Raw genomic sequence first — 24,912 nt, 5'->3', positions numbered from 1 at the left:
CACACACACATTCTGAAAAGACCAATAGATATATTATTACACCCAAAAAACTTTATCATCCAACCAATGAGAGAGTTTCAAATAAATAATAAATTAATTCAGAAAACTAGGGTTTCGTTACGGTTACAGTATTTCGCAGGATTCTTCAAATTAACAAACCTTTTGAGAACGCAATAAGGTTTACCTCATTCGTTATTTAAAAAAACTAAAATAAAGTTATGTTTACTTGACCGGGTAAAAAACTCGATTGTTTGCATTCCATCGACACGCGTTTTAATTTCTTCTCATGGTTATATTTTTACCAATCGATATAATATTATAACCACCTACCCGTAAAGTCCGGGTTACAAATTTGCAAAACAACTTCACCGCAACATTAGGTACATAATATATTCAACTATTTCAAGTATGTTTGATATTTTCACTCGAGAATTTCTCGAATACCTTTACAATTACAGTCGTCGACATAAATCTGTGGTATATATAGTAACTGCAGTACACTGAATGTCTCGTTCGTTGCAGTACATTTTTGTAATAATTATGTTATTATGTCATTTTATTATAAATTAATTTATGGTTTCGTATCGTAAAAAGGCAAAGAGCTAAGACCACAATAACACCTTTTACACAATATTAAATAATATATATATATATCTATGAGGATAATAAATCACGATGGATGAATATACTCGAGAAAAATGAATATATAGGCTTAAATAAATTATGTTATACAATATATATACTATATTTATTGTTATAATTATCTATAAAATAAAAAATAATATTTTTAAATTATCTGTTAAATACAAATTAAACAATTATTTATTTGTTGAAAAAATTAAAAAAAATTGTTTAAAAATAAACTTAATAAAAGTATATAAGTTGAAAAATTAATATTAGATAAAGTAATATACATCATGATAAATTAAAAAAATAACATTTTATAACATTATTTAACAACACTCATCTTTGTGACACTTGTCAACTATAAAATGAAAATTTTACTAAACTAACATAATGCAATTGATCACATTAAACAATAGAGATAAAAAAACAGTTATAGACTATTAAGTACAATGTACATATTATATATTTCTATAAATTACTTTAAATTATTATAATTCTGTTTTTTAATACTAACAATTTTAAAATATTATTATTTTGTTTTTAAATTCAAACAAGGTAATTGTTGTTTCTATTAATATTATATCCGTATTTATTATCACACTAATATTATTGATATTTATATAAAGAATAAATTATATTACTTCTACATTTTTATACTGACGATTACTTCATAATTATTATCGGTAATTTACGTCAAAATATATTTTAAAATTGAATATTTAGACGAGTATAACAAACGATGTGGAAAACGTATGTATTTAACTAAAATAGTATTGATAATTCTTATATATTGGCAACAAAGTTATAGTTTTACATAATCTGAATTCATTTATAATGTCAAAGAAAAAAGGATATAATTGTTTTCATCCACTTATATAATACAATATAAGATATTAAATCGATCACATAATTTAAATTCACATATTTCGAAAAATGTTGTCAAAGCAAAATGGAGAATAGTCCATTCAAAAATGAAGTTTACAAATTATTTGAAAGCAACGCGAATCAGATTATTTGTTATATTTATCTAACGCGTAAAATTGTCCATGTTTATTAATTTATAAAATAATAACAAAATTAATTATTTTAATTTTAAAAAGGTTTGGCCGAAAAAAGAATATTTTAATAATTGCACCTAATTGAAATAATATGTCGTTATGGTATAACAATTTTAGAATTTATACTTTTCAATTTTTTTATTAATGCATAGATTAATTTTAATAATTTATTCATACTTTATCTATTTATTAATTTAAAATATTATACACACTCACACATACACAAATATATATATAAATTAAGTAGATGAAATAATTCAGTGGCGTAATTTGGTCATGTTTGTGGCGGGTTGGGGGTAGGGGTGACATTTTTACATTTACCCCCCCACAAAAAAAAAAAAAAATAAAATAATTTATCATGTGCATCTCCTTTTAATACAATACATGTATGTATGCGTATGACAAGGGCCACATGGAAACAAATAATTACAAAATATACAATAATATTTATTGTTAAATCAGTAAATAAATGTAGTTAATCTGTCTTTTAAAAAAAAAAGATCATGAAAGGATACGACAATCCCAATTACCCCCCTCCCCCCTTAATTACACCACTGAAATAATATAATTTTTTGTTTATAGTAAAAATATAATTAGTTATTCCTTGCTGTTTTTGTACAAAAGCTAATATGAAACAAGTTTGAAGTATACAATTTACAATTAAATATTGGAAAATAAAACAAAAATTACATAATTAAACTACTGTGTATGATAAAATTAGAATTTAAAATATTATTTGATTTAATAATTTCATTTCATTATTATAATATACTACAATCAAAAGACTGTAAAGATAATATAAAAAAAAAATACACAGCATTTCAAAAATTATTAAATATAATAATAGCGAACGTAAAGCATTTCGTTCCTTTGTAATCATAAAAAATATATACTTATATCTATTTATTGTTTGTTGTGTATGAAATTATTCAATTTTCTTTATGTCAATATAGACAGAGTAGATAAATCGTGATCGTATCTACTTTGTGTGAATGTTAAAAATGCATAGGGAAAAATTCGATAAAATTTATAATTTAACTGTTATAAATTATATTTTTTATAACTTATATCATAATATTGTATAATTATGGTTAAATATATAGTATTATATACATACAAATAATTATATATATTATAATATATTGCTGAAGTTATTCTTTTTGAACATCGATATTCGAAGAATATTTAAACCCTACTCGTCATTTTTGTAACACGTTTTTTGTGTTGATTTGATACGACACGAGTAGTTATTATGTGATTTTTAGTTCTTTTTACTGTATATTGTAATGGTATTTAATAACATTTTTTGTCTTATTTTATTTTGACCTAACCTAATACAAGAAACAGGTGATCGATTCCAAGTTATATTTTATTTATTCAGTAATTTTGTACTTGGAGTCCGCAATATTATAACATTTGAGTAGGCACTTGAAAGTATACTATGGAATATTATACGCATATTTTTTGAATAATAAATACTATATTTTATAAGCTACCTTAACTATAAAAATAATTTTTTGAAGTACTAAAATAAAGACAATGAAAATACTTTCATCAGAGTATTAAAAAACTATATTATGTTGACTAGTAAAAGGGTTAAAAAGCTACTTTAAAAGCGTTGTAATAATAATATATATTTTCTCATTTTCTCACTACGCTTACAATTTATACCGAAAATAATAAATGGTCATGGATCATAGTTTATAGTTTAAAATTAACAGTATACAAAATTCACTATAAGCCTCTTTAAAATTGTTATTTTCATTTCACAAGGACCGAAATAAAACAACGTTTTTCCAACGAATTGTAATTTTAATACATATTTCAAAGGACTAACGTTTATAGTGTTTATACACAAGAAAGACAAGTATCACAATAATATGAAAACGAAAAAATAATATAGAAATTAGTCGTACGTGTAAAGAATGATTTAGTCGTCGTCGTGAATTTAAACGCTAAACGCTAAATCTAAATCTAATCACAGCAGTAGATGCCTCCATAAAATTATTTTGAACAACTAAATAATAACTATTACGATATACCGATACTTTTGAACTAAACTGAAAACTAATGCTTCTAAATTCATTAAAAAATGATTTGGAATTGTCCGATAAGATTTATTTATTCTTGTTTTCTTTCTTAGTGTTAATGTAGGATACATTTTTTAATAATATTATTGTAATAATAATTAACCATTAGGCTATCCCTCCGTACTTAATAAATAAATATTAATACATGATGGTCTAGGTTTGCATTTTTAATGAAACCATAAGTTACCGGCTTGAACAGTTTTTGGGATATTCACAAAACATAACATTTATTCGTGCAATATATTATATAAAACAAATTGTTTCGAAGATGAAAAACCAAACTTAATTATTCCGCCGTTGAATGGAGATTAGATCAGAGCGGATTTCGCTGTGGGAAAAAAAGTCATCCAGCACACGCGACATCGGTTTATTAACATCAGCAGTGAACTGTTTCGTCGCGGTATGTGCACAAATGGACATACTTTTATCATATTATATAGATTATAGATCACAATAACCGCAGTCTTATCCGTATAATATATTTTATGCATCCAAGTAATCAGGTGTTTTCCGATAACTGACATTATTCCGTCACGTGAATTGACATACTAACACTAAATTAATACTTTTTTTTTTCTTTGGCAACTGTGTGGGAAAGAGGAGGAAGTTTACCACACATCGATATAATTTGATACATCTAGATTCCAATATGGAACATAATAATAATAACATTATATAATGCAAAAATATACATAAATATTACTCTATAGACTATATCCTTCGACAAACGTTGTCGACGTTGGCGGGTGCCTGTGTATTGGCTGCGGCATAGTATAAGATCAGCTGAGTTCTGACTCGTGTTTCATTGGCATATTATTATTAAACTCGAGTCGATGGACAATCAGTGTCTATCGCCATCATCCTTTGTAGTTTGTTCCTTTTGGTTTCCACTTCCGCTACCTTTAGTGCAGAGAAACATTGAGTTAGTTTAGGTTAGACAACCGGAGTATGGTGAGAATAAAAAATATGTTGTATTCCATGTAATATTTTATTTGATTTCATTATGTTTATTATAATCATATTATAAAAGAATGGATACTACTACACGAAATTCGCACAAAATGTGCGTGTTCTATGGACATTTTTTTAGAGGTGCCACAATAACTTATTATTAACGTTATTTTAATTTAAAAAAATACCATATTTGCATTATACATATGTATATAAACTAATCAATTTAAATAGGTACATATCAATACGACAATACATTATTATTTTTTTAAATGTAATTAATTGAAGTAAATTGTTTTTAACAAATGGTCCAGATGTTTGGTTTGTTGTTTATTTTTTATAATCATTTTTGTACATTAACGCAAATCATGATTTATACATGGTTTAATGGTTATGTTGTTATGTAAAACAAAAATATTTTAGCATACAAAAAATGCATATATAAAAATATAAGCCTGGAAAGTTGCTCTTCCGTTTAAAAGGTTTCAAGTCTACTTTGTTATCGACCTTATTAAGTAGGCCAAGTAATAGATATACTAAATATTAATTCAATAATATACGACCAATACACCATAGCAAACTTATTAAAAAAATTCTGATCAGTGAACGTTGTGTTAGTTTCTATTTTTATTCTTTTATCTTAAAATTAATTTTTATAAAGTACTATAAGTTATTTATTTTTCTATTATTACAACAGTCCATTGAACTTATTTTTTCCAAAAACGTTACATGTGCTGTATTGTTAATCATTAGAATAATAGAACATTCATTATTGTTATTAACTTATAGGTAAGTCAATAACACGTACAGTAGAACGATATGAATTTTGGATTGTGATATAAATATGTTATTTGTAACTTACTTATAAACTTACTGTGAAAATTTTATTATGTATAGCAAATGATCATGATGATATATGTTATGCCAAAAATGTTTATGTCCATATACCATTAATAATTTTGAGTTATAAGTTTTTACAACTGAAATTTTGAATACTTTCTTATAAAAAAAAATTGTGCCAATGTAATTTAGATATTTTTAAAATCTACTCCAAGACCAACCTAATAAAGAATAGTGTAATTTCAAATTTTTAAGCTTTAACTGTTACAATTAAAAATATAGTGTATTTTTAAAATCAAAATAATTTAACAATTTTACTACATAAAACTTATGAGGAAAATTGCATTAAATGTTTAAGCATTTTGATCAAAACATAAACATTTTTATCAATATTTATAGACAAAAAGAATCAAGTCAAAAATGTCAAATATCTATAAATAGTTCAAAAAGTGTCAAAATATTTTGAAAATTAAATCATGTGTATAAAAAAATAAAATAAATATTTTATGAACATTTCTAGTATCTATATATATAGTTATTTGTTTTTGAATTAAGATAAATCGATATAATCAAAAACTGGTGAAGTGTATAAATATCATTCCCGTTTTTTCATATTTTTTTTTTAGTTTTTCACAAGTATTAAGAAAAGTATTGGGAACTTTTTACTTTTTACTTTTTACCAACTACATCCAATTTTTTATCCAAAGCCACACTTACAGTTTATGATCAAAGCATTTTTGCTAGTATAAAAAGTTTCTTAAGATATAAAAAAAAACCACTCATCACTGTAAAACCAATACATTCATCGCTACGCTTAGAATCAAAATTGTACGTCCATGTATTATACATTAAAACATATTATATATAATGTATTATTTGTCAGGTCGAGACTATAATATAAAGGTAGTGAAGCCGATAACATATCCCCACGGGGATCATGATCACCACGCGGTCTATATAACTAGTAAAAATGATAGGTCATCCTTAAAAATAATTGGCCTCAAATATATGCAGTGTTATATTATATTAGTAATGAGAATTTTTTTTTTTTATCTACAAATTCAGTTATTGCTATTCATACGAAACATAATAATATGATCAATAGTTATATAGACAACCACTTTATATGTAAATATATTCATTTTTATCATTTCTACGATTTCGTGTAAACTAAAATTGGATTTCGTCATTCACAAACGATATATTACATGGTTCTAATAAATTATATCATAATAATATACTTATATTGTAGGTATATCTATGTTCTATACACACTATTATAAATATATCTGTTCTGTACACCTATGTATTATGATAGAAGACGTATGGTCATTTATATATATATATATATACAAATCATACACGAGTATTGTCAAAATAACGCCTGTCGATAAATTATTCTTTATACACAGTATTGTATATATATATGGAAAATTCCAAAAAATCATATATTATTTTTTAGAAGACATTTTACGCGATAGAACAAAGCAAATATTTTCCAAAATATTTTTACTCGTTAATAAATCAATAAAACGGGACAACATTTGGACAAAAAAATACTAAATCTGAAAATACAGAATATGTCCATTTGATGTTCTACAACAATTTTTAGAAAAATCCTCGGATATCAGTTATACTATATTATATTATAAGTGTAATTTTATACTATAGAAATATTTGTTGAGAAATTTTGCAGATACAATACACATTTTTGGTAAATATGATTCCGTTCTTTCGACATATCGCATTGAACCGTGAAATATTCCGTTCTACTAGACTGAGCTACAGATTATAGTTCTTGGACGCAATTTAAAACCAACTACCTATAGGGTAATTGCTACGTCATAATCCTTCGAACATCCACGGTTCATGTGTTTCTGATGGGCCGTTTTATTGCACGCAACCTATTTGGATTATTATTCTCTTTCCGTTAGGTATGCCGGGCTTAGGGAATTGTCTAATATTTCCCAAATTTATTACTTTATGAATTTTTCATCATTCTATTCAGTACTTTTTACTTCTTGTGTATATTTAAGGCGATACTGCTGATTCGTTTTTTCTTTTTGTTCCTATATATTTCGCACTTCGTTTTGATTGTTTGACATATTTGTTTTAATTTATTATTGCTCTATCACATAATATATTCATCGTTATTCTTTATTAAGCCAACCCTGGAAAGTTTAAATATTTTTCCAACTCTATATAACTTAGTCAAAAGTAAAGTGTTTTTTCGATCCTATATGTTCTTTCCTCCCTGTCAATCACTTCCACTTTCCGCGTTCTATCTTGAACTTTTTCTTCTAACGTCCTTCTTTCTGGTTACCATTTAATAAATACTCTAACTTTGTTTATTATCTCTCTTTGGTTAACGTGTTAAAGTCAACGTATTTGTTTCTTCATAAGGTTAGAATAAGATTGTAATTTCGGGTATTTTCAAAATCTAGCTTATTTTTGTGTTTTTTTCTACGTCAGCAATTCAACTCATTAGACAATATGGGTCCGCATATTATTTTAACTCACTTTATTCGCAAAGATCTTTAATTTTTGTTCTACTCGTGCTTTCAAAGGCCATACTTGTATCCTTTTAATTATTATCGGTCTGACTATTGTCATATACAAACAGAATTTTGTTTCCCTAGAGAAGATCTTCGATAAAAAAAATACTTGATTCGTGCGTTTTATACCCTTTCCACTTAATTAATGTGATTGCTTATTTCTATGGTCCAACCATTATTCTATGTAATTGCCGTTCCTAATATAAATATTCATATTGTTGGTTTTTAAAAATAAAATATAAAGTTCTCAACAAGTAAGTTTCATATTATGTACTTAACACTATTTTTACTATATAGAACTTCTATTTTTCCATTTGTATATGATGCATTTGTTCGTAGTGCGTAAAAAACCTTGCAAATTAAATTAAATTAGGTTCCTCATAAGTTGTTCTAATAAATATAAAAAAATTATTAAAATACCTAAAAATATTTTTTTTTTTTATAAATATTTAAAGTTTTGATGCTTGTAAAAATGTTTCTCCCTCTTTTTTTGTTAGTAGTTCTGTTCCAAATTTACCTACGTACATAATTAGGTACCTATATGTAATCGACACGAATGTTGGGTAGCGTACATTTGAAACTTGAGCTAGTTTTAAATATTTTAAATTATAATTTATTTTAATTCCCTTCATTATTATGAATTATACGAGTGATTGTATTTTTTTAAACAAAACCTAGGAAATAAATAATAATAGAAAATATAATTTATTAAATAAATGTTAGTATTAAGCTAAGAATATGCATTGATTCGTGTGTAACTCTTTTTTACAAATAGATTTTATAATATAAACATCATATAGGAATTTAATATGTTTTAAAATGTATAAAAAATAGTATCACAAAAAAACAAACATATTTCTTATAATGATTTTAAGTAATAAAAAATTGATCTTGAGACTAATAATTTATGATGAATAGCAATTTTCATCTAAAATTAAATTTTAATTAGTAAGTCTTCTTTAGGCTATGATTATAATAGTATATTTTATTATTACATATAGCGAATTAAAATATAAAATTTGAATTAAATTATATCACCAGGTTGCTATGTGTTAACAATTAAAATAGTTTACATATTCATCTTAGAATAAAAATTGTATTTTTTTGTAAAAAAAAGAATCGTTTTTAAACATGTTTAGAATTTTAAGTATTTCTCGGTAAAACGTGTACTTTTTAAACAATACTTTTCTACAAAATTAAAAGCAAAGTGTGCACATAATGTATTTTGAAGTTTTATAATTAATGATTTTTTCAAAACTTTAACAACGCTTTAAAAAAGTTAAAAATGTATTTCATATTATGTGTATAAAATAAGTATACTTAAAGCGCCATATTGTAATATACAATAATTTTGACGATCTTTCATCAAATAAAGGTATTTATTTCTATTTATTTTAAATATCAATGATCAAAAAACCAAAAAACATAAAATCTAAGGTACGAATTATATTTATGTTCTTGTAATAAAAAAATATACATTTGAAACAATGCTAATTTGTACTACTGTAATTGTACTTCGAAAATAATAATATGTAGTAAAATAGAACTAATACTGCGATATTAATTGTAAAATAGTATATTACTAGGTAACGTGATACCATTTTTAGGTGCATATTAATTTGTTGGAAAAAAGTTTGGAATCTCTATCACATTGATTTCACATCGGTTTGTTTCGGTTTTTAAAAGATCAAACACATCAGTTCCGATCTTAGCATGGTTCTTAGAAAAGAAAAAAATTCTGTTTCGATCTTCAAAATAAAAAAATATTTGCTGTTTTGTTTAATATTATTTATTTTGCACATATCAATACACACTCATATAGGTACATTTAAGTAAATAAATCATCAAAAATCAGAAATTATGTTTTATGTGTTATTATGTAATTATTGTGGGTATCTTGGAATAGAGTATTATTTAGATAATAAATCAGAATAATCTAGGTCAATTGAAAACAAAACACCCGTTCACTTCAACTATATGATATTATTTTTAATGCTATTCAGACAATAAACCAATAAATGATCTATGCAACGACGAAGGCACATAATAAAGGATTCACCTATATATATATATATGTAAGTATAATATTATATGTGATACTGTTATATTAATATACAACTCAATATTTATATGTACAAGCATATAATATTGTATTTTGTGTGTGTTTTCATATTGCTAGACAGTAATATCCCTCTATAATATGTTTATTTATAACAAATGGTAAGTAATATGCGTCGTGGTATAGATGATATTATGGTTTTTGCGAGTAAACTCTTTTAGGCATTCGAGTAAAATGTATACCTGTATAATATATTTATTTTGTATACGTTCGTCATTGTATTTCGGCACAAAACCTTTGCGTTCCCAACAGTAGTCCGGGCGGTGTATTCTATCACAAAATCAAAATTGAATGAACGACCTATTGATAGACGGTATCAGTACATAAGTAAGTTTGTATTGTAATTTGTAGGTACACCGATATAAGGCAAACGCACGTATAAATACATTATTAATAATATTATTCAACCCGTGGCTATAGTGACTCTAAAAATGTTATAATGTAAATGGAGTTTTCTTCCGTTATAAAGATTAGTATTATTATATTATCCAAATTGAAATTGTTCAAAATATTTTCTAAAAAGAGTTTCAAATTAGGTTCAATAGACAGGTAATTTTTTTTTTTTACATACATATGTCATAGCTATTGGTTGGAGTCATTTTATAAATTTGTGCGACACGGAGAGCGTTACCATGACGTCGTGAACCACCTGTAAGTTTATGACGATCAGTAGTTAATTATTCAGTTGCCACAAAATATATACATATCCGATTATCTGCAAGCAGAAGAGATACTCATCATGGCGGATTCCGATACCGGTGCGACGGACAGCGATACAGAAATAATTTTTTTGTTGAGAATTGGAAAGATGGATTTTTTGTTTTTACAACGATCTAAGAATCTAAGATTTAACGGATAATTAATAGAACTACTATATTTTGAACTTAGTAAAGACATCAACATAATTTATAATGAATCCAGTTGATTAGAGTTTTTCAACTATTTCAAGTATCTGAACAAATTAGAAAAAGAAAACCAAATTTTGGTTACTAAAATAAAAACAGAAATGTAACCGTAAATACGTTTAACTCTGAATTTAATTTTACATTTCATAAGTAAAATAATGCCTAATATAATATAAGTTCAACCGTTTTAGGACATAATAATTATATCAGTTATGTTTTTAAAAATTCCTTTTTCCCAATATTTTGTATAAAAAATATTTTAAACAACCTAATATGGATAAATTATATTATTAGTCGTCAGTTTTCAGACCATTGTTCAAAAATATTGACGTTTATTTAATTCTTCTAGAGTACTAGATGTACAGGGGAATTCATGACAAACATATATAAGAATTTAATAAATATTTAATGTATGAATGAGTTGGCCATGTACAAATTTAATTTTTTTTTACCTGAACTATGGATTTATTTAAATATAAAATTGAATTGTGTATTCTGAAACAAATTTGTGCACTGTAAAATGTAAAATGAAAATATTTGAAGTTCTTATAGAATTAATACTATACAGTAACAATATATATTATACATTATACATATAGTTACAGTTAAAGGTATATCCAGGTCAACTTATGAATTATTACTTTAAAACTGTTGTAATATTATAATGGGCGCTTATTAATAATGTTTCAACTTGTATTCATTTCTAAATTATTATGATAAGTAATATTATTGAATAGATATTAAAGATTTTATATTTATTTCAATACTAACAAAAGTGTACATGCATATTGCATATGTCATTTCATACTTATTATTAACTTTCCATAAAAATGTCATTAGTAAATCAATTTCTTTTCAATGAATTACATTGATTGTATTTAATTTTGAATTCAATTTTTATTTAATATTATATATTAATATAATATATATATGTATAACTTGCATATGATTTATATGTTATTATATTTATTTGTTATATTATAGTAAAACTGCTATGCACTAATTTGTTTTAATTACATTTTTAGAAATTTAAATTATTATTTATTATTCTATGAAATAATATTTAATTTTTCTTCATCGAATGATTTTTTTTAAACTTTTTTTTAAAGTTTCTAGTAAAAACTAAAAAATATTTTTTATTAAAATTATACCATAACATCAACCTTAACGTAAAAATGCACATACATGAAATACGTAAATAATTATATTGTTTAAAAACTAAATGATTTTTATTTTTATATGATAGTTATAATAACAGCTATCTCAATTATTTACTATATTTAGGTATATATATATATTTATTAGAAATTAGAGCTCAATATTTTTTAAAATTATATTTCATGGTTATAGAAATGTGTATTGATTTTGTATCTTATAAATATAGATTATTTTTTCTATTACTATTACTAAAGATATAGCACACAACAGTAAGTTAAAACATATTGTAGAATATAGTTTTTAAATTATTATAATATGTCAATTATTTTTTAAACAGACATTATTACATTTTTTTACTATCGGCTTTTAAGTTTCGAGAATTATTATCTATAGATAATACTGTAGATTAAGAAAAAATCTTTAAACGTATATTATTCTTAGACATAACTATAGATTTGTAGCTGTGATATACTTTTTACTAAAATAAACATTGTATAAGTTAATGTTAAGTTAGGTGTCTATAATATACAGTGAACACCAGTTTGGAACTAGCACAAATTGAGTCTTAAAACGGAATAAATATTATAAGACCGATATGTAGGCGAAGTGGAGAAGAACAAACACAAATTTAAATTAATTATTAACTTAATTTTGCTATTTTTCTTTTACTACAATACATATTATTATATAAACATAATAAGTACATATTATATATTATTAATTAAATACATTATTATATTAAATTATATGCATTTTAAGCTTTTATTATTATTTTTACTTACTACAGATTAAATCACGTAGTATTTGATATTTTAATTTTACATGTATGCAATTTATAATATTTATTAAAAAAAAATATTAAAATAGATTGTGATTTTTGTGTGTATTTATTTTTTAATATTTATAAATATTCTGGAAATATATTGCTTATACTCACATTGTATAATAAAATAACATATGAATTTAATCCTCTACAACAAAAATAACTTTTCTAAACGAGTTTATTTCAAAATGTTATCAAAAATGTCCACATTTGTCATTTTCTACGTTGTGTTATGAAATTTGAGTCTCATAACAAACTTTTTTAATGTATTTGGTTCCAGACGATTTTTAGTCTAATAAGCAACTGAACTTTATATTTATGAGTCTTAAAGGTGGCGTCTATTGTACTTAAATGTTGATAGGGGTGGATATAATAGAGCTGGTAACAGGCAAGTATCCAAGGGGATCCATCGAATCTGGACCACTTGGATTTTTTAAAAATTAAAAATAAAAGGTTTTGTATTATATCAGTCATGACCTTAAAAAAAAAATTCTGGCTACATGTCTTGTTGTTTAGTACTCCTCCCCAACCACTTGGTCTATCTTGACAATTATTTTTGTAAAGTAAGAAATTATATAATTAATTATTAGTTTTATGTTTGATAATTTTGTATAAAAATCGTAGCACCTCTAATAAAATATTTATTTATTGTATTTCTCGTAGGGTTAAATGATAGATATCCGTTTGATCACAATAATTACCTTAAACATGACAATTCGGTTTTCGTTGTTGTTGTAATGTTTTGGTGTGTTTGGCTCGCTCGATGAACGGTTTTTATTAACCAGCAATGGATAATTACTACTCAACGACGAGTCGGAACTCTGTCTGCTGCAGTATTGGCAACGGCGCTGGGCCAACCGGAATGTAACACTCTCGTAACGCGTACATCGCTCTGATCCGTTTATCTGCAAGATAATAATAATAATAAAAACACAATAATTTTTGCTCGTCATAAAAATGTGTTCACATTAATTATTTTTGTACTGCCAAAAATGAAATGACAGCGGGTGTTTTTGTCATCATCAGTTATAATTTAATAATCAATTAATACGGCAGACTTAACCTTACAGTTATTTATTAATCAATCATTGGTATTACCATTAAAAATTCTACGATCCGTTCTCTGTGCAGCGTATTTTTTAGATGCTGATTCATTGCGATAGCCGATAATAGGATGTGTATCTTTAAGATTACAGTAAAATTATCTTAAATTATTCCAATAAATAGTTTGAACTAAGTTTGTAAAGAAACAAATTTTTAAAATTAATCCTGAAGAAATGTTTTTATATCTGTAAGTTATTGCCAACATTATCAATAAAAAAAAAAAATTCACGATATTATTAAATTGTTAAAAATTCAAAATATGAGCGTTACATAAGTTTTATATCGTATTTGAATAAGCTAATAGTTAATATGGGTCATAAAACTGTATACTTTCAGTATTATGTGTTATCTTATAAATTGAAAATTACAATTTAATGTTAGTTCTGATAAAATAATTTAAATTTATCATTAAAGTTTTTTCTGATCTATTATATCTTTTGTTTTTGCTTTCATTTATACAAATAATAAAATAAAACTTTAGCTCTAAACTTTGATTTTTCGTGGTACAAATGTCTTTATTTTTATCACAATAAATGTCAATTTTTATTCTCAAAAATTTCAAATATTTATAACAACAAATAATGGTATTTTATCCAAATAACAAATTGATAAATAAAAAATATATATATTTTTTTTAGTATGACGCGTTTGATAGTAATAGGATATTATTATAAGAATTAATACAAATTGTTAATATTATTAATATTATTAATAATAGTATTAAAAAATATAATTTTTTACCTATATCAGCGTCAAAAAGATAAATTTATTGAACCACATTGTGAATAGATCAACTCTATGCCCATAAAACACTATACAGACTGCAGTGGTGTTAAAGGTCATATGTGAAAATTGTTTTATTATTATTTTGTATTACATTTTGAGCAGAGTGATGAATGTATTGATTTTAAAATTAAGAGTGTTTTTTCCTATCTGTCATCACCTTTTAGTACAGTAAAAATGATATGATTTTCAACGTTTAAACCTAAGGAGTTATAGCAAATTTGATCAAGAGTTGATACTTGGGGAGTCAAAAGTAACAAAATTATCTACAAAAACAAACAAAAAAAGGTAAGAAAATGGGTAATGCTCTGCTGTACATTAGGTATCAAGTGGGTCACTACTTACTGTGTATGTGGTAAATTTGAATTCAATAATACATCATTGTATACTGTGATGCAACTAGTATTTTTTCAAGAGGGGTATCTTCCAGTAGTGTATACAGTATAGTTCCAGATGAAAATGATTTAATATTTATTTTTAAAATTATGGTTTAAGGAGAGTGTCTAGACGCTAAAACACCCCCTTATGGTTGCACCACTAAACGCATATGAAAAATATTTTTGAGAAGAAACAGACTGAGTCCATCAGTCTATTTCAAGAAGTGTTCTAATTATTCTGTTTTATAATTGCTTTTTAAATAAATATAGCATAATTTATTTAATTAATTTTATGTAATAGTGATTACAATGAGAATTTTCATTAAATAAAAATGTTTTGTGCTTTTGCAAAAGTGTATTATACGTGGAGTTTGAATAAGATATGGTGAATATTTTATTTTTAATGTATTTTTACATTTTTTTTTTAAATAGACTAATTCGTATCTTTGGATTAAAGGTTAAATTATGAAATAAAAGTATTTTGTAATTATTTAGTATTTACTTTATTCTATTGTAATACATTGATTATAAAACGCTGTATTAAACGTCTTACAAAGGTGTGTTTTGTACATTCATTAAAATGTAAGAATAAAAGATATATAAGTAGGTACTAATCTACTACATATTCAAGCTTGTCACTATTGTATGTGTTTTAAGTTTGAATTTAATAATAAATCATTGTGTATAAAAAATGATTCTGAGTGTCTGAGTGGAAACAGTCTGTCAGTCTATATCACCAAGTATTTATTTTTGTGATGTAGCTATTAAAGTAATTTATTTTACTTTTAGCACTACGGTAAGTTGATATCATTTTTTTCGAAAATTCAAAATACTGCATTTATTATATTATTATAAATAATTATTTAAATAATAAATATTTATATCATATTTTATTAACTTTTATAACAATTATAACTCAAAATTTAATAATATATTTTTGTAAATACTGTAAAACAATAAAAATAGGTTCATTGTGTTGTTACGAGCCCAATGACACATAACTACATAAGTATAAAATTCTACGGTGTGGCTATACGTTTTTCGATTTAATACGAGCGCATTGTGGACAGGACGAATAGCGTGAACATTGTATTATTTGATTAATTTAATCATTTAGTATGTTCACACATAGCTTACTTCTTAGAAAAGTCGATAAAATTCTTAGCAAATTGTTGATATATTTTTCAGAGCCTTAGCATAATGTGCCGGTGCTAACTTGATGGGCATTCGAAATTTGTAGTTCCGCTGATATGAATACGAATCGACTAGAATAAGAAAATAAAATGCGAGACCACTCGTATCAATGGAGTCGCCACCACCACGAACACCACTCTTTATAAACCGATCATATATAAGGAGACCGGAAAAAGAGATCGGCAGACGGTTAGAGATATTCGGGACACCATTTACAGTCTTGTTTATCAGTTTATTGGAGTCAGGTCGTAACACCGCTCACCAAACAACTTATCTTTACATATATTATATTTTTGTATCAAGTTAACGTTAAAATAAAGATTTTACTACACACTTGTACATAACATATTCATTCTTCATATCGACCAAATCCCGACGTAACAGTGTAAATAGATAATATCTCAAAATAGATCAAAACTTGTCATTAACAATATCAGTCTAGAACAATTTAGATGAAACTGTAGATGTATTTGTTAAATTTAAAAATCGCACACCTATATGCGCTAATTATTAAGTTTTAATTTTTTTTTGTGCTTTTTGCTTGTATTTATACAAGTTATAAATATAAAATATAAATTCAAATTTGTAAATATATTAATATTATGTGATTATATTTTTACTGTTTTATCTTCTTAAATATTTTTTTGCATCGATTTCATCTTTTCATTGGTAAAGTAATAGATTATTTACTATATTTTAGTTTTTAAATTGATTTTTACTATTTATGTTGATGAAAAATTATGAAGATATATACATTTTTTTTGTGGAATATTGAAAATTTGCTGATATTCTTATGTAAATCACCGATGTACAAATAAATTTAAGTACATTTTTGATTGGAGAAAGTTATTCATACTCAACTGTCTTTTTATATAACAGAAATACGTCAGTTTCCGTTTCGCCGTCTGAAGTTGATAAGGTCATAAAACAATTCGGTGAACAGAAAAAATGTATTTTGTTATCCTCATGTTAAGAAGAGATGGAATTCAAAGACGGATAGTATTTTAATTTTGTTGTAATCGATAGTTGAGACGACAATATAATAGGTGGGTTCTGTACGTGGCATTATATACTATGATGTTGCATAATAACACAGAACAATATCGAAGCGACACTCGATCAGTTGAGCGAGTGACTATATCGTCTATATCCCCGCTCGGCTCGCAGTATGAAGTATTGGACTCTAAAAGTTAATCTGATAAGACGTCGGTAATCTGTATCCCTATTTGTCACGATATTATGAAAACAGATACAATCCATGGACCACTCGTGTGTGGCACTGCAGTCTGTCATCCTAGAAATGGGAAATTTGCAATAGTTGCATTTGTCAATTCATTATTGTTCTGTGTTCATTATGGTTGTAAAGTAAATAATTTATAATAATATTTTGTTCTGTGATAATATCGATATAATTTATTTAAGTGATAAGGAATGCCACGTCCCCCTGGAGACTATGCTCAAGGCCAGAGTCGCCCAATTTGGTCAATACACACGGTATATATACTCGTAATAAGTAATAGTGGAATGGTTTAATACACGAATTGTGTCTCGAAATAAAAAAAAAGATAAATGGGTACACAAATTGCGTCCGGCTTTATCTAAACGACTACATGAATTGCGTAGGTTACATTTTTAAGTGAAGTTGATTCAATATTTGTGGATGAAACTTTTAAAAGTTGCCAAAAATTGTTTACACAATTTTTTACAAACCATGGCTTGAAAAATAATAATTATAGACTACTGATATTTTCTTTACTTTCGAGTAAAAATATAGATACTTATACTAAAATATTTACACTTCTCAAACCTGAATTTCTAAAAAATAATATTAATTTTTCACTTAAAATTTTATTTGCCGATTTTTAAAAAGCAATTCAATCATCATTATTAATCATATGGTCATCAGTTAAAATGAAAGAACGCAGGTTTCATTTAGGTCAAAGTTGGTGGAGGAAAATTCAAATGATTGGTTTGAGTCAAGAATACAAAAAAAGTTTAGGTTTTCCATTCAACTTTTTACCAGTTTTTAAATTTTTTAATATTATATTTATAATTTTTTAATTATTTTTTTATTTTAATTATTATATTACCCTCTTATAATTTAAACCTACACTTTTTCATTTAACTTAATTCTAAGTTCTAATTGCATAACAACGACAAAAATCAATATTTTTAACATACCGATAGTTATATTTTGTTATTGACAGTCCTAAGTCTGTGTAAAATGGAAGGAAAATAATCCTTTTACGTTGGGACGCTATTCGTGTAGTCGTTAAATATCACTGGGACGCAATTCATTTGGAAAAGGGATTTTGGGACGGAATTTATGTGAAGCGTATGAAATAAACTGCTGTACCTGAGACGATAATGATACGGAACGCAGTAAACACGTGTGCACCCGAGGTGATAGAAATCGTACTGATTATAAATTTTACTTAATGTTATTTAATTTTCAATATAAGTATATTAATTTTAATCTATTACCTATTTATACTGTGAACCTAAATACATTATTTTATGGCAAGTGATATTGAATCAAAAGTTAAAGTTAATAACAATAATATAATATGGTAATATGGTATAAATATATATGTTATTAAAATAATTAAAATACTAATACTAGAATAAATGCAATGTTTTCGGAAAAAAATCAAATCAAGTTACCGTAATACTGAAAATAAGATAAATTACTTTAATAGCTACACCTATATCAAAAAAACAAATCTTGAAATATAGTTAGTAATATATGCTGACTGATGACTGTCTCCGCTCAGAATAGTTTTTCGTATGCAATGATAAATCATTCAATTCAAATATAATACACTCATTACAATGAATAATGATCCACTCGACACCTTATGTACAGCAGATCATCTGTACCTACTTACCTACCTTTTTTTTGTTTAAGTATACCTACTGAAAATAAAAAATGCGGTAAAATCTTTATACTTAATCATTTTTAGAAATCAGTTTTTTTATGCCATCAGTTAAATCAATATAATATAGACATTTTTCAATCACGTTGACGATTAAAAACATTAAATGGTGCATTCAAAGCAGCATTATAGGTTACCCCCGGCGACTATAATGACACAAGTAAAAAGTTTGACTTTTTGAGGTAATAACATCATACAAATTATTTTTTTCCGTTTCATATATGGTTAAAACGACACTACTCCAAACAGTATTTATGTATGTGTTTTGATGACTTGTGTCGATATTATATATATTAAACTAAGTTACAAGCCAATTTAAAAATCTCTCTCCTGAAAATATACCGGTTTTGACTTGTTTCATTATAGTCGCCGGGGTGCGAATTATGATGAGTAGCACTATTAATCACGAAAGTAAAATATCTATATATTTCAGGAATACTTAAAAATAGTAAAAACAAAAGTTTATCCGACAGTGGTCAATCTCAATTTGTATATAATACATAAGTACGACATATGAATGTATATATACGTAAATATAGTTAGTACAACAAATAATGACAGTATTAAATTTAAATCACTATCATATGCTTATTAAATATTATTGTATATTATTACGTTATAATGTTCGGAAACAAATAATTTATAAATCTATTATCACATACTATGAGCATATACCATTATATATATATATTTATATATATATGATGGGCGAGTTACAAATTTAGTTTCGTTATTTTTCCTTTGACGTTGATTACATATTATATACTGTTAATCCCGTGGGTATTACACTATACTACATATTAATCGGATACAAACATAATAGTGGCGTTTTAATATAACTATTCTCAAATATTTAATCGCATTTGTTAACTAATATTTGTACACAGTGCAAAACGCGTTAAATCTTTACTAACAACGGGAAATGAAGCTTTTCGTGCAAGTAAAAAAATAAAATGAAGCAGTTGGTGCATAATGAATGAAATGTATTGGTCATTTCGATTGTAAATAGAAATAATTAAAAAAATTTTAAAAAGATAAAATATGTAGATGCCTATACCATTCTTATAGGTATATTATACCTATTTCAATTGCTATAGATGGTGGACGGAGTTTATTTACCATTAAACCAATTATACAAATTTCTGATTAATACGTTTTGTTTTTAACATTATAGTAATATAGCAAAAAAATTAATTTTAGTTACTAGATCATTGAAAATATATTTTATGTAATAGTTTAGATTCATTGATTGCATAATCAAATAAGATGTTCGAATTAGATATATATATTTAAATAATTTAAATAAATATGCATTTTGGCAGCTGAAAATACAAATAAATATTTCAATAACATATTTATAAACTAACTAAATCAACATAATAAACTAACATATTATGAGTTATAGAACACAAACCTTATAATCTATATGGTTATATCTTAAAAATAAAATGTAACTCAAATCATTGTAAAATTAATAAATTTATCACTCGGTTCAGAATAAAAATAAATAAATTCGATAATTTCAATTGTCTGTAAGTAGCTCGAAAAAACTTTAAATATTTTGAATATATACAATACATAAAAAATAATAATATAAACACTTGGTGAAAATTTCAAGTTTCTGTAGTTATCTGTTTTCTGTTTTTGAATTATTATAAATTTTATCAACCACTTTCGTGTATATAGAGAACAAATAACACATACAACATTTAAAATTAATATATTCATCGCTTCACTCAGGATCTTAAATGGGATCACCCTAATACTGCAATAGGTACAAAATAGCACGTATTTGGGTTATTTAAAAAAGTTGTATACCAAATACATATTATACTTAATTTTTACTAGAAAACGAATAAGTACTAAGTAGTGGAATAAATAAAGACGATTAATTTATCGAGTATTATAATAGATTATGAAACGTAGTAATTACTCGAAGGACGCGAGTCCCTCTTCTTTTTAAGAATTATTTATGCGTACCTCTTCTATTATAATATTATATCATAATCAATACAATATTTGAATATTTAGATTCACACAGTTAAAAAATAATTTCCCAAACGTATTATTATTATGATTATATATAATTCAAACTTCTAAATAGTTCAAATTTTATGAATTACATTTGAAGTATAATATAGAGTAATATAAGTATATTGTAGATATTTTTTCGGCATAACCGTATGCTGATATATATGCAATGTAATTCTTTAAGAATCTCACGCGTGATAATAATGTACTTAATGTGCATTGTACAATTACACAATTTTATGTTATAATATTATGTGAAACCATCATTGATAATTTTAAATCGAATTATTTGGATAAATTTGAATACAAAACTTATATACTCCAAACTACTCAGAAAATCGTCTGATTGATAATTTGTGATAAAAAAGAGCAGTTCTCAAGACTCGTCAAACGGTATACAAAAATCTGAGTTCTATAAAAAAAAAACGGTCATAAAATATAAAATATGAACAGACATGCAGCATTATCAAAGGGCGAAAGCGGGGTGGTGGGCGGGTGTGCTAGATGAATCCATCTCCCCTTTGCGCATGTGCAGGTTATTCGATTAGTCTCAACACATTTCATTAAATCGAAATCACCGCGGCGGGCTTATGGAGTTGTATGTACAGTGGTGCGGCGGCGGCGGCAGAGGCGTCTTACCGGATTGTACGTGGCGACAAAGTCGGCGGGCGGCGGCGTGACCGAGTCGAACGAGTGTTGGCACTCGACGGACGACATTCGGAAACTGTGCACCGACACGCTGTCGGACTGGTGGGCCGTCATCAGCCGGTGTTGCTGGTAACCGGTGGACGCCTTGGCCGCGGCCGATTCACGCAACCGTTTACGGCTACAGACCACGCGCAGCATCTCCTTGCGGAACGCGTCGTTCCGGAACACGTACACAAGCGGGTTGAGCGTGGCCGCGGACAGGGCGCACGTGTACACCACCTCTTCCGGCAACCGGACAATGGACACGTGCACGAACAGCGGCGTCCAGCTGAACAGGAACGTGGACAGCACCATCATGGACGTTTTCATGGCCCGGCTCTCCTCCCGGAACAGCAGCGCCGAGAAGATGGCGTTCGAGTTGCGCCGCGATATCTCTGGCTCCATGCACACGCTGTGCTTGCGCGTCCGCTGACTGTTCCTGAAGCACACGGATATACGATGCACAATGCAGTTAGGACGTGTTTAATCTGTGCACTGTTATTGTAATGTTATTATTATGCATTACCATAGTATAATGGAAAGACAACAACTATAGTTATAATATGTCTACTGCGTTGTAATTATGTCGAGAAAATGATAATCTAAGTGAAATTCCCTCCTCCCCTGTGCGTCAGTTTATCTAATTTTAATAATTTTCGATATCGTATAATGTTGCAACAAACTATGATAAAAAAAATTGAACTCTTCTCCTTGCCCGCTTCGACCGTCAAACCCCTGTCAGGAGGGCTTCGCTTGCGCGACACAAAGCATCTTTACCCTTTTGCATATGGAAATATTGATGTCTAACGTTTTTCAAAATATTGATTGATGCTCAGTTCGTAGTTTTTTTCTGTCAGAAAAACTTTGATTACCTTTTCTACCCAAAATTTTAAAATTCTATACGGTCTATATGCATGTATATTGTATACAAACATATGAATACAATATTGTTGTAAGATTATTATTATTATCAATTATTTGAATTATGACTAATATAATATATAAAACATTTTTATGCACTAAGGAGATAGTGAGATACCTACTGAAATATTACTATTTACATATTATATGCCTAATATTATTAGGATCACTCGTACAGCAGAACGGTTACCAACTAATAATATTATTTTTGATTTATTCAGATTGAGATTATATTTTCCCAATTGGAATTGAACATTTTTCCATCTGACATATACTTAGAAGTTCGCCACTTGTTATACATCAGTATGCATACGAAGTGATACATTTCACTAGTTACCTACATTTGTCTTGTTTGTCAAGTCAATTTTTGTGATATCGAAATAAAAAATAATTATATGACACAAAATAATATAGTTTGAAGTGTTAAAATGCACACTACAAACACTATATATATTTTTATTAATTGCCTATGTCAAACTATCTATATTTTTATATTTAAATTTACAGTAGTGGCTTGGAAGAGAGAATATGATCAATAAAACCAATAGAATACAAAATATAATACTCAAGTGATACGGCCCATGTATCTCTGTAGTAAGCATATAATAATAAGCTTATTCGAAACCAATCAATGGTGAGTGCCACATATAATAATATATATATGTGTGTGTGTAAAATGCCCAATCTACAGCAGTCACGCCGCAAGAAACATTTCAAGTTGTTTTATTTTTATTTTTTTACAACCAGAAAAAGCGTTAACCGAAAAATAAAAATAAAAGAGCTTGTCGTCGAAAAACTTGCAATAGCTCCGCCGAAACTAAAAATCGTGTGGCGTGCCTATTTTCTCGCGTGAACACCGCTGTCCTCCGTAATCAATGGCTCATCTTATACTCATGGGTACACGGCGGAAGTCGAGTTCAATACAGTTATAAATTAAATATTTTATATATATATCGTAGTAGAGGCGTTTTTTCCGGTCTCGAAATTAAGCAAGTACAAAGTGGGGCGTACACGTGTGTCGTAAAACTCTGAGCGCAGTTGCTGGTACGCTTAGGAGGCGAAATTGTAGAAATAATATATTTAGTGTGTTTATGCGTTTTAATCATTTAATACTCACGCACACGTTTAAATTTCATAAGTATTAAATATATAATATTATGTACGCGCACGTGTTTATGTATATTGTATAATATATCATGTGTTGTACATTATATTTTACACACAAAAGATATATTATTGGTAGATATTTAATGTATACTGCATGGCTATATTATTCTATGTATGTCAATGTATAATGACAATTTCTTTGAATAATCGCACACGACGAACTACCGCTACCACGATATTACTCGTCGTATAATAATGTATTCATATGCATATTTATTATAATATGTTGTTTTCAACACATTCAAGTAGGTGCCTATATTAAGCGCGTAATGTGATAATCATTTAGAGTAACAAAACATTTATAAAAACATTAAAATAATATTACGACTGAAAAAGCGATGCACCTACGTACAGTGTACTTTAAGCACTCGAGTAGTAATAATATTTCGCGCAAGTTTGTTTCAATATATTATATAATTGGGTAAAAAAAAGGTTAACACAGGAAAACGGATAGCCTAAGCACTATTTTAGGGTATGGCTATTTTACTGTCATTAAACAAGATCTGAGGTCCGACGCATATTATTTATTCGAAACGTACGTACGATATGGAATTTGGTCTCTACTGCATGACAACTATGATACATA

The 24,912-nt window shown here is 26.7% G+C and overlaps 1 protein-coding gene across 5 annotated transcripts in view; it reads right to left on the bottom strand.

Annotated features, from left to right (window-relative positions):
* Positions 1–1,269: 1,269 nt before the first annotated feature.
* Positions 1,270–24,912, bottom strand: part of LOC132917832 (D(4) dopamine receptor-like) — a 137,876-nt gene continuing 114,233 nt past the window's right edge. For all 5 annotated transcript variants that reach the window (XM_060978771.1, XM_060978774.1, XM_060978770.1 and 2 more), the window contains 3 exons: positions 22,191–22,677; positions 13,828–14,031; positions 1,270–4,675 (listed from right to left, as the gene is read on the bottom strand). In XM_060978771.1, the coding sequence (XP_060834754.1) occupies positions 4,595–4,675; positions 13,828–14,031; positions 22,191–22,677 (772 nt within the window). In that variant the 3' untranslated portion in view covers positions 1,270–4,594. The remainder of the gene's footprint in view (positions 4,676–13,827; positions 14,032–22,190; positions 22,678–24,912) is intronic.

The sequence above is a fragment of the Rhopalosiphum padi genome, chromosome 1 (genome assembly GCF_020882245.1).
Source record: "Rhopalosiphum padi isolate XX-2018 chromosome 1, ASM2088224v1, whole genome shotgun sequence".
NCBI classification, from domain to species: domain Eukaryota; kingdom Metazoa; phylum Arthropoda; class Insecta; order Hemiptera; family Aphididae; genus Rhopalosiphum; species Rhopalosiphum padi.
The sequence above is the reverse complement of the archived record's forward strand: the minus strand, read 5'-3'. Positions and strand labels throughout refer to the sequence as shown.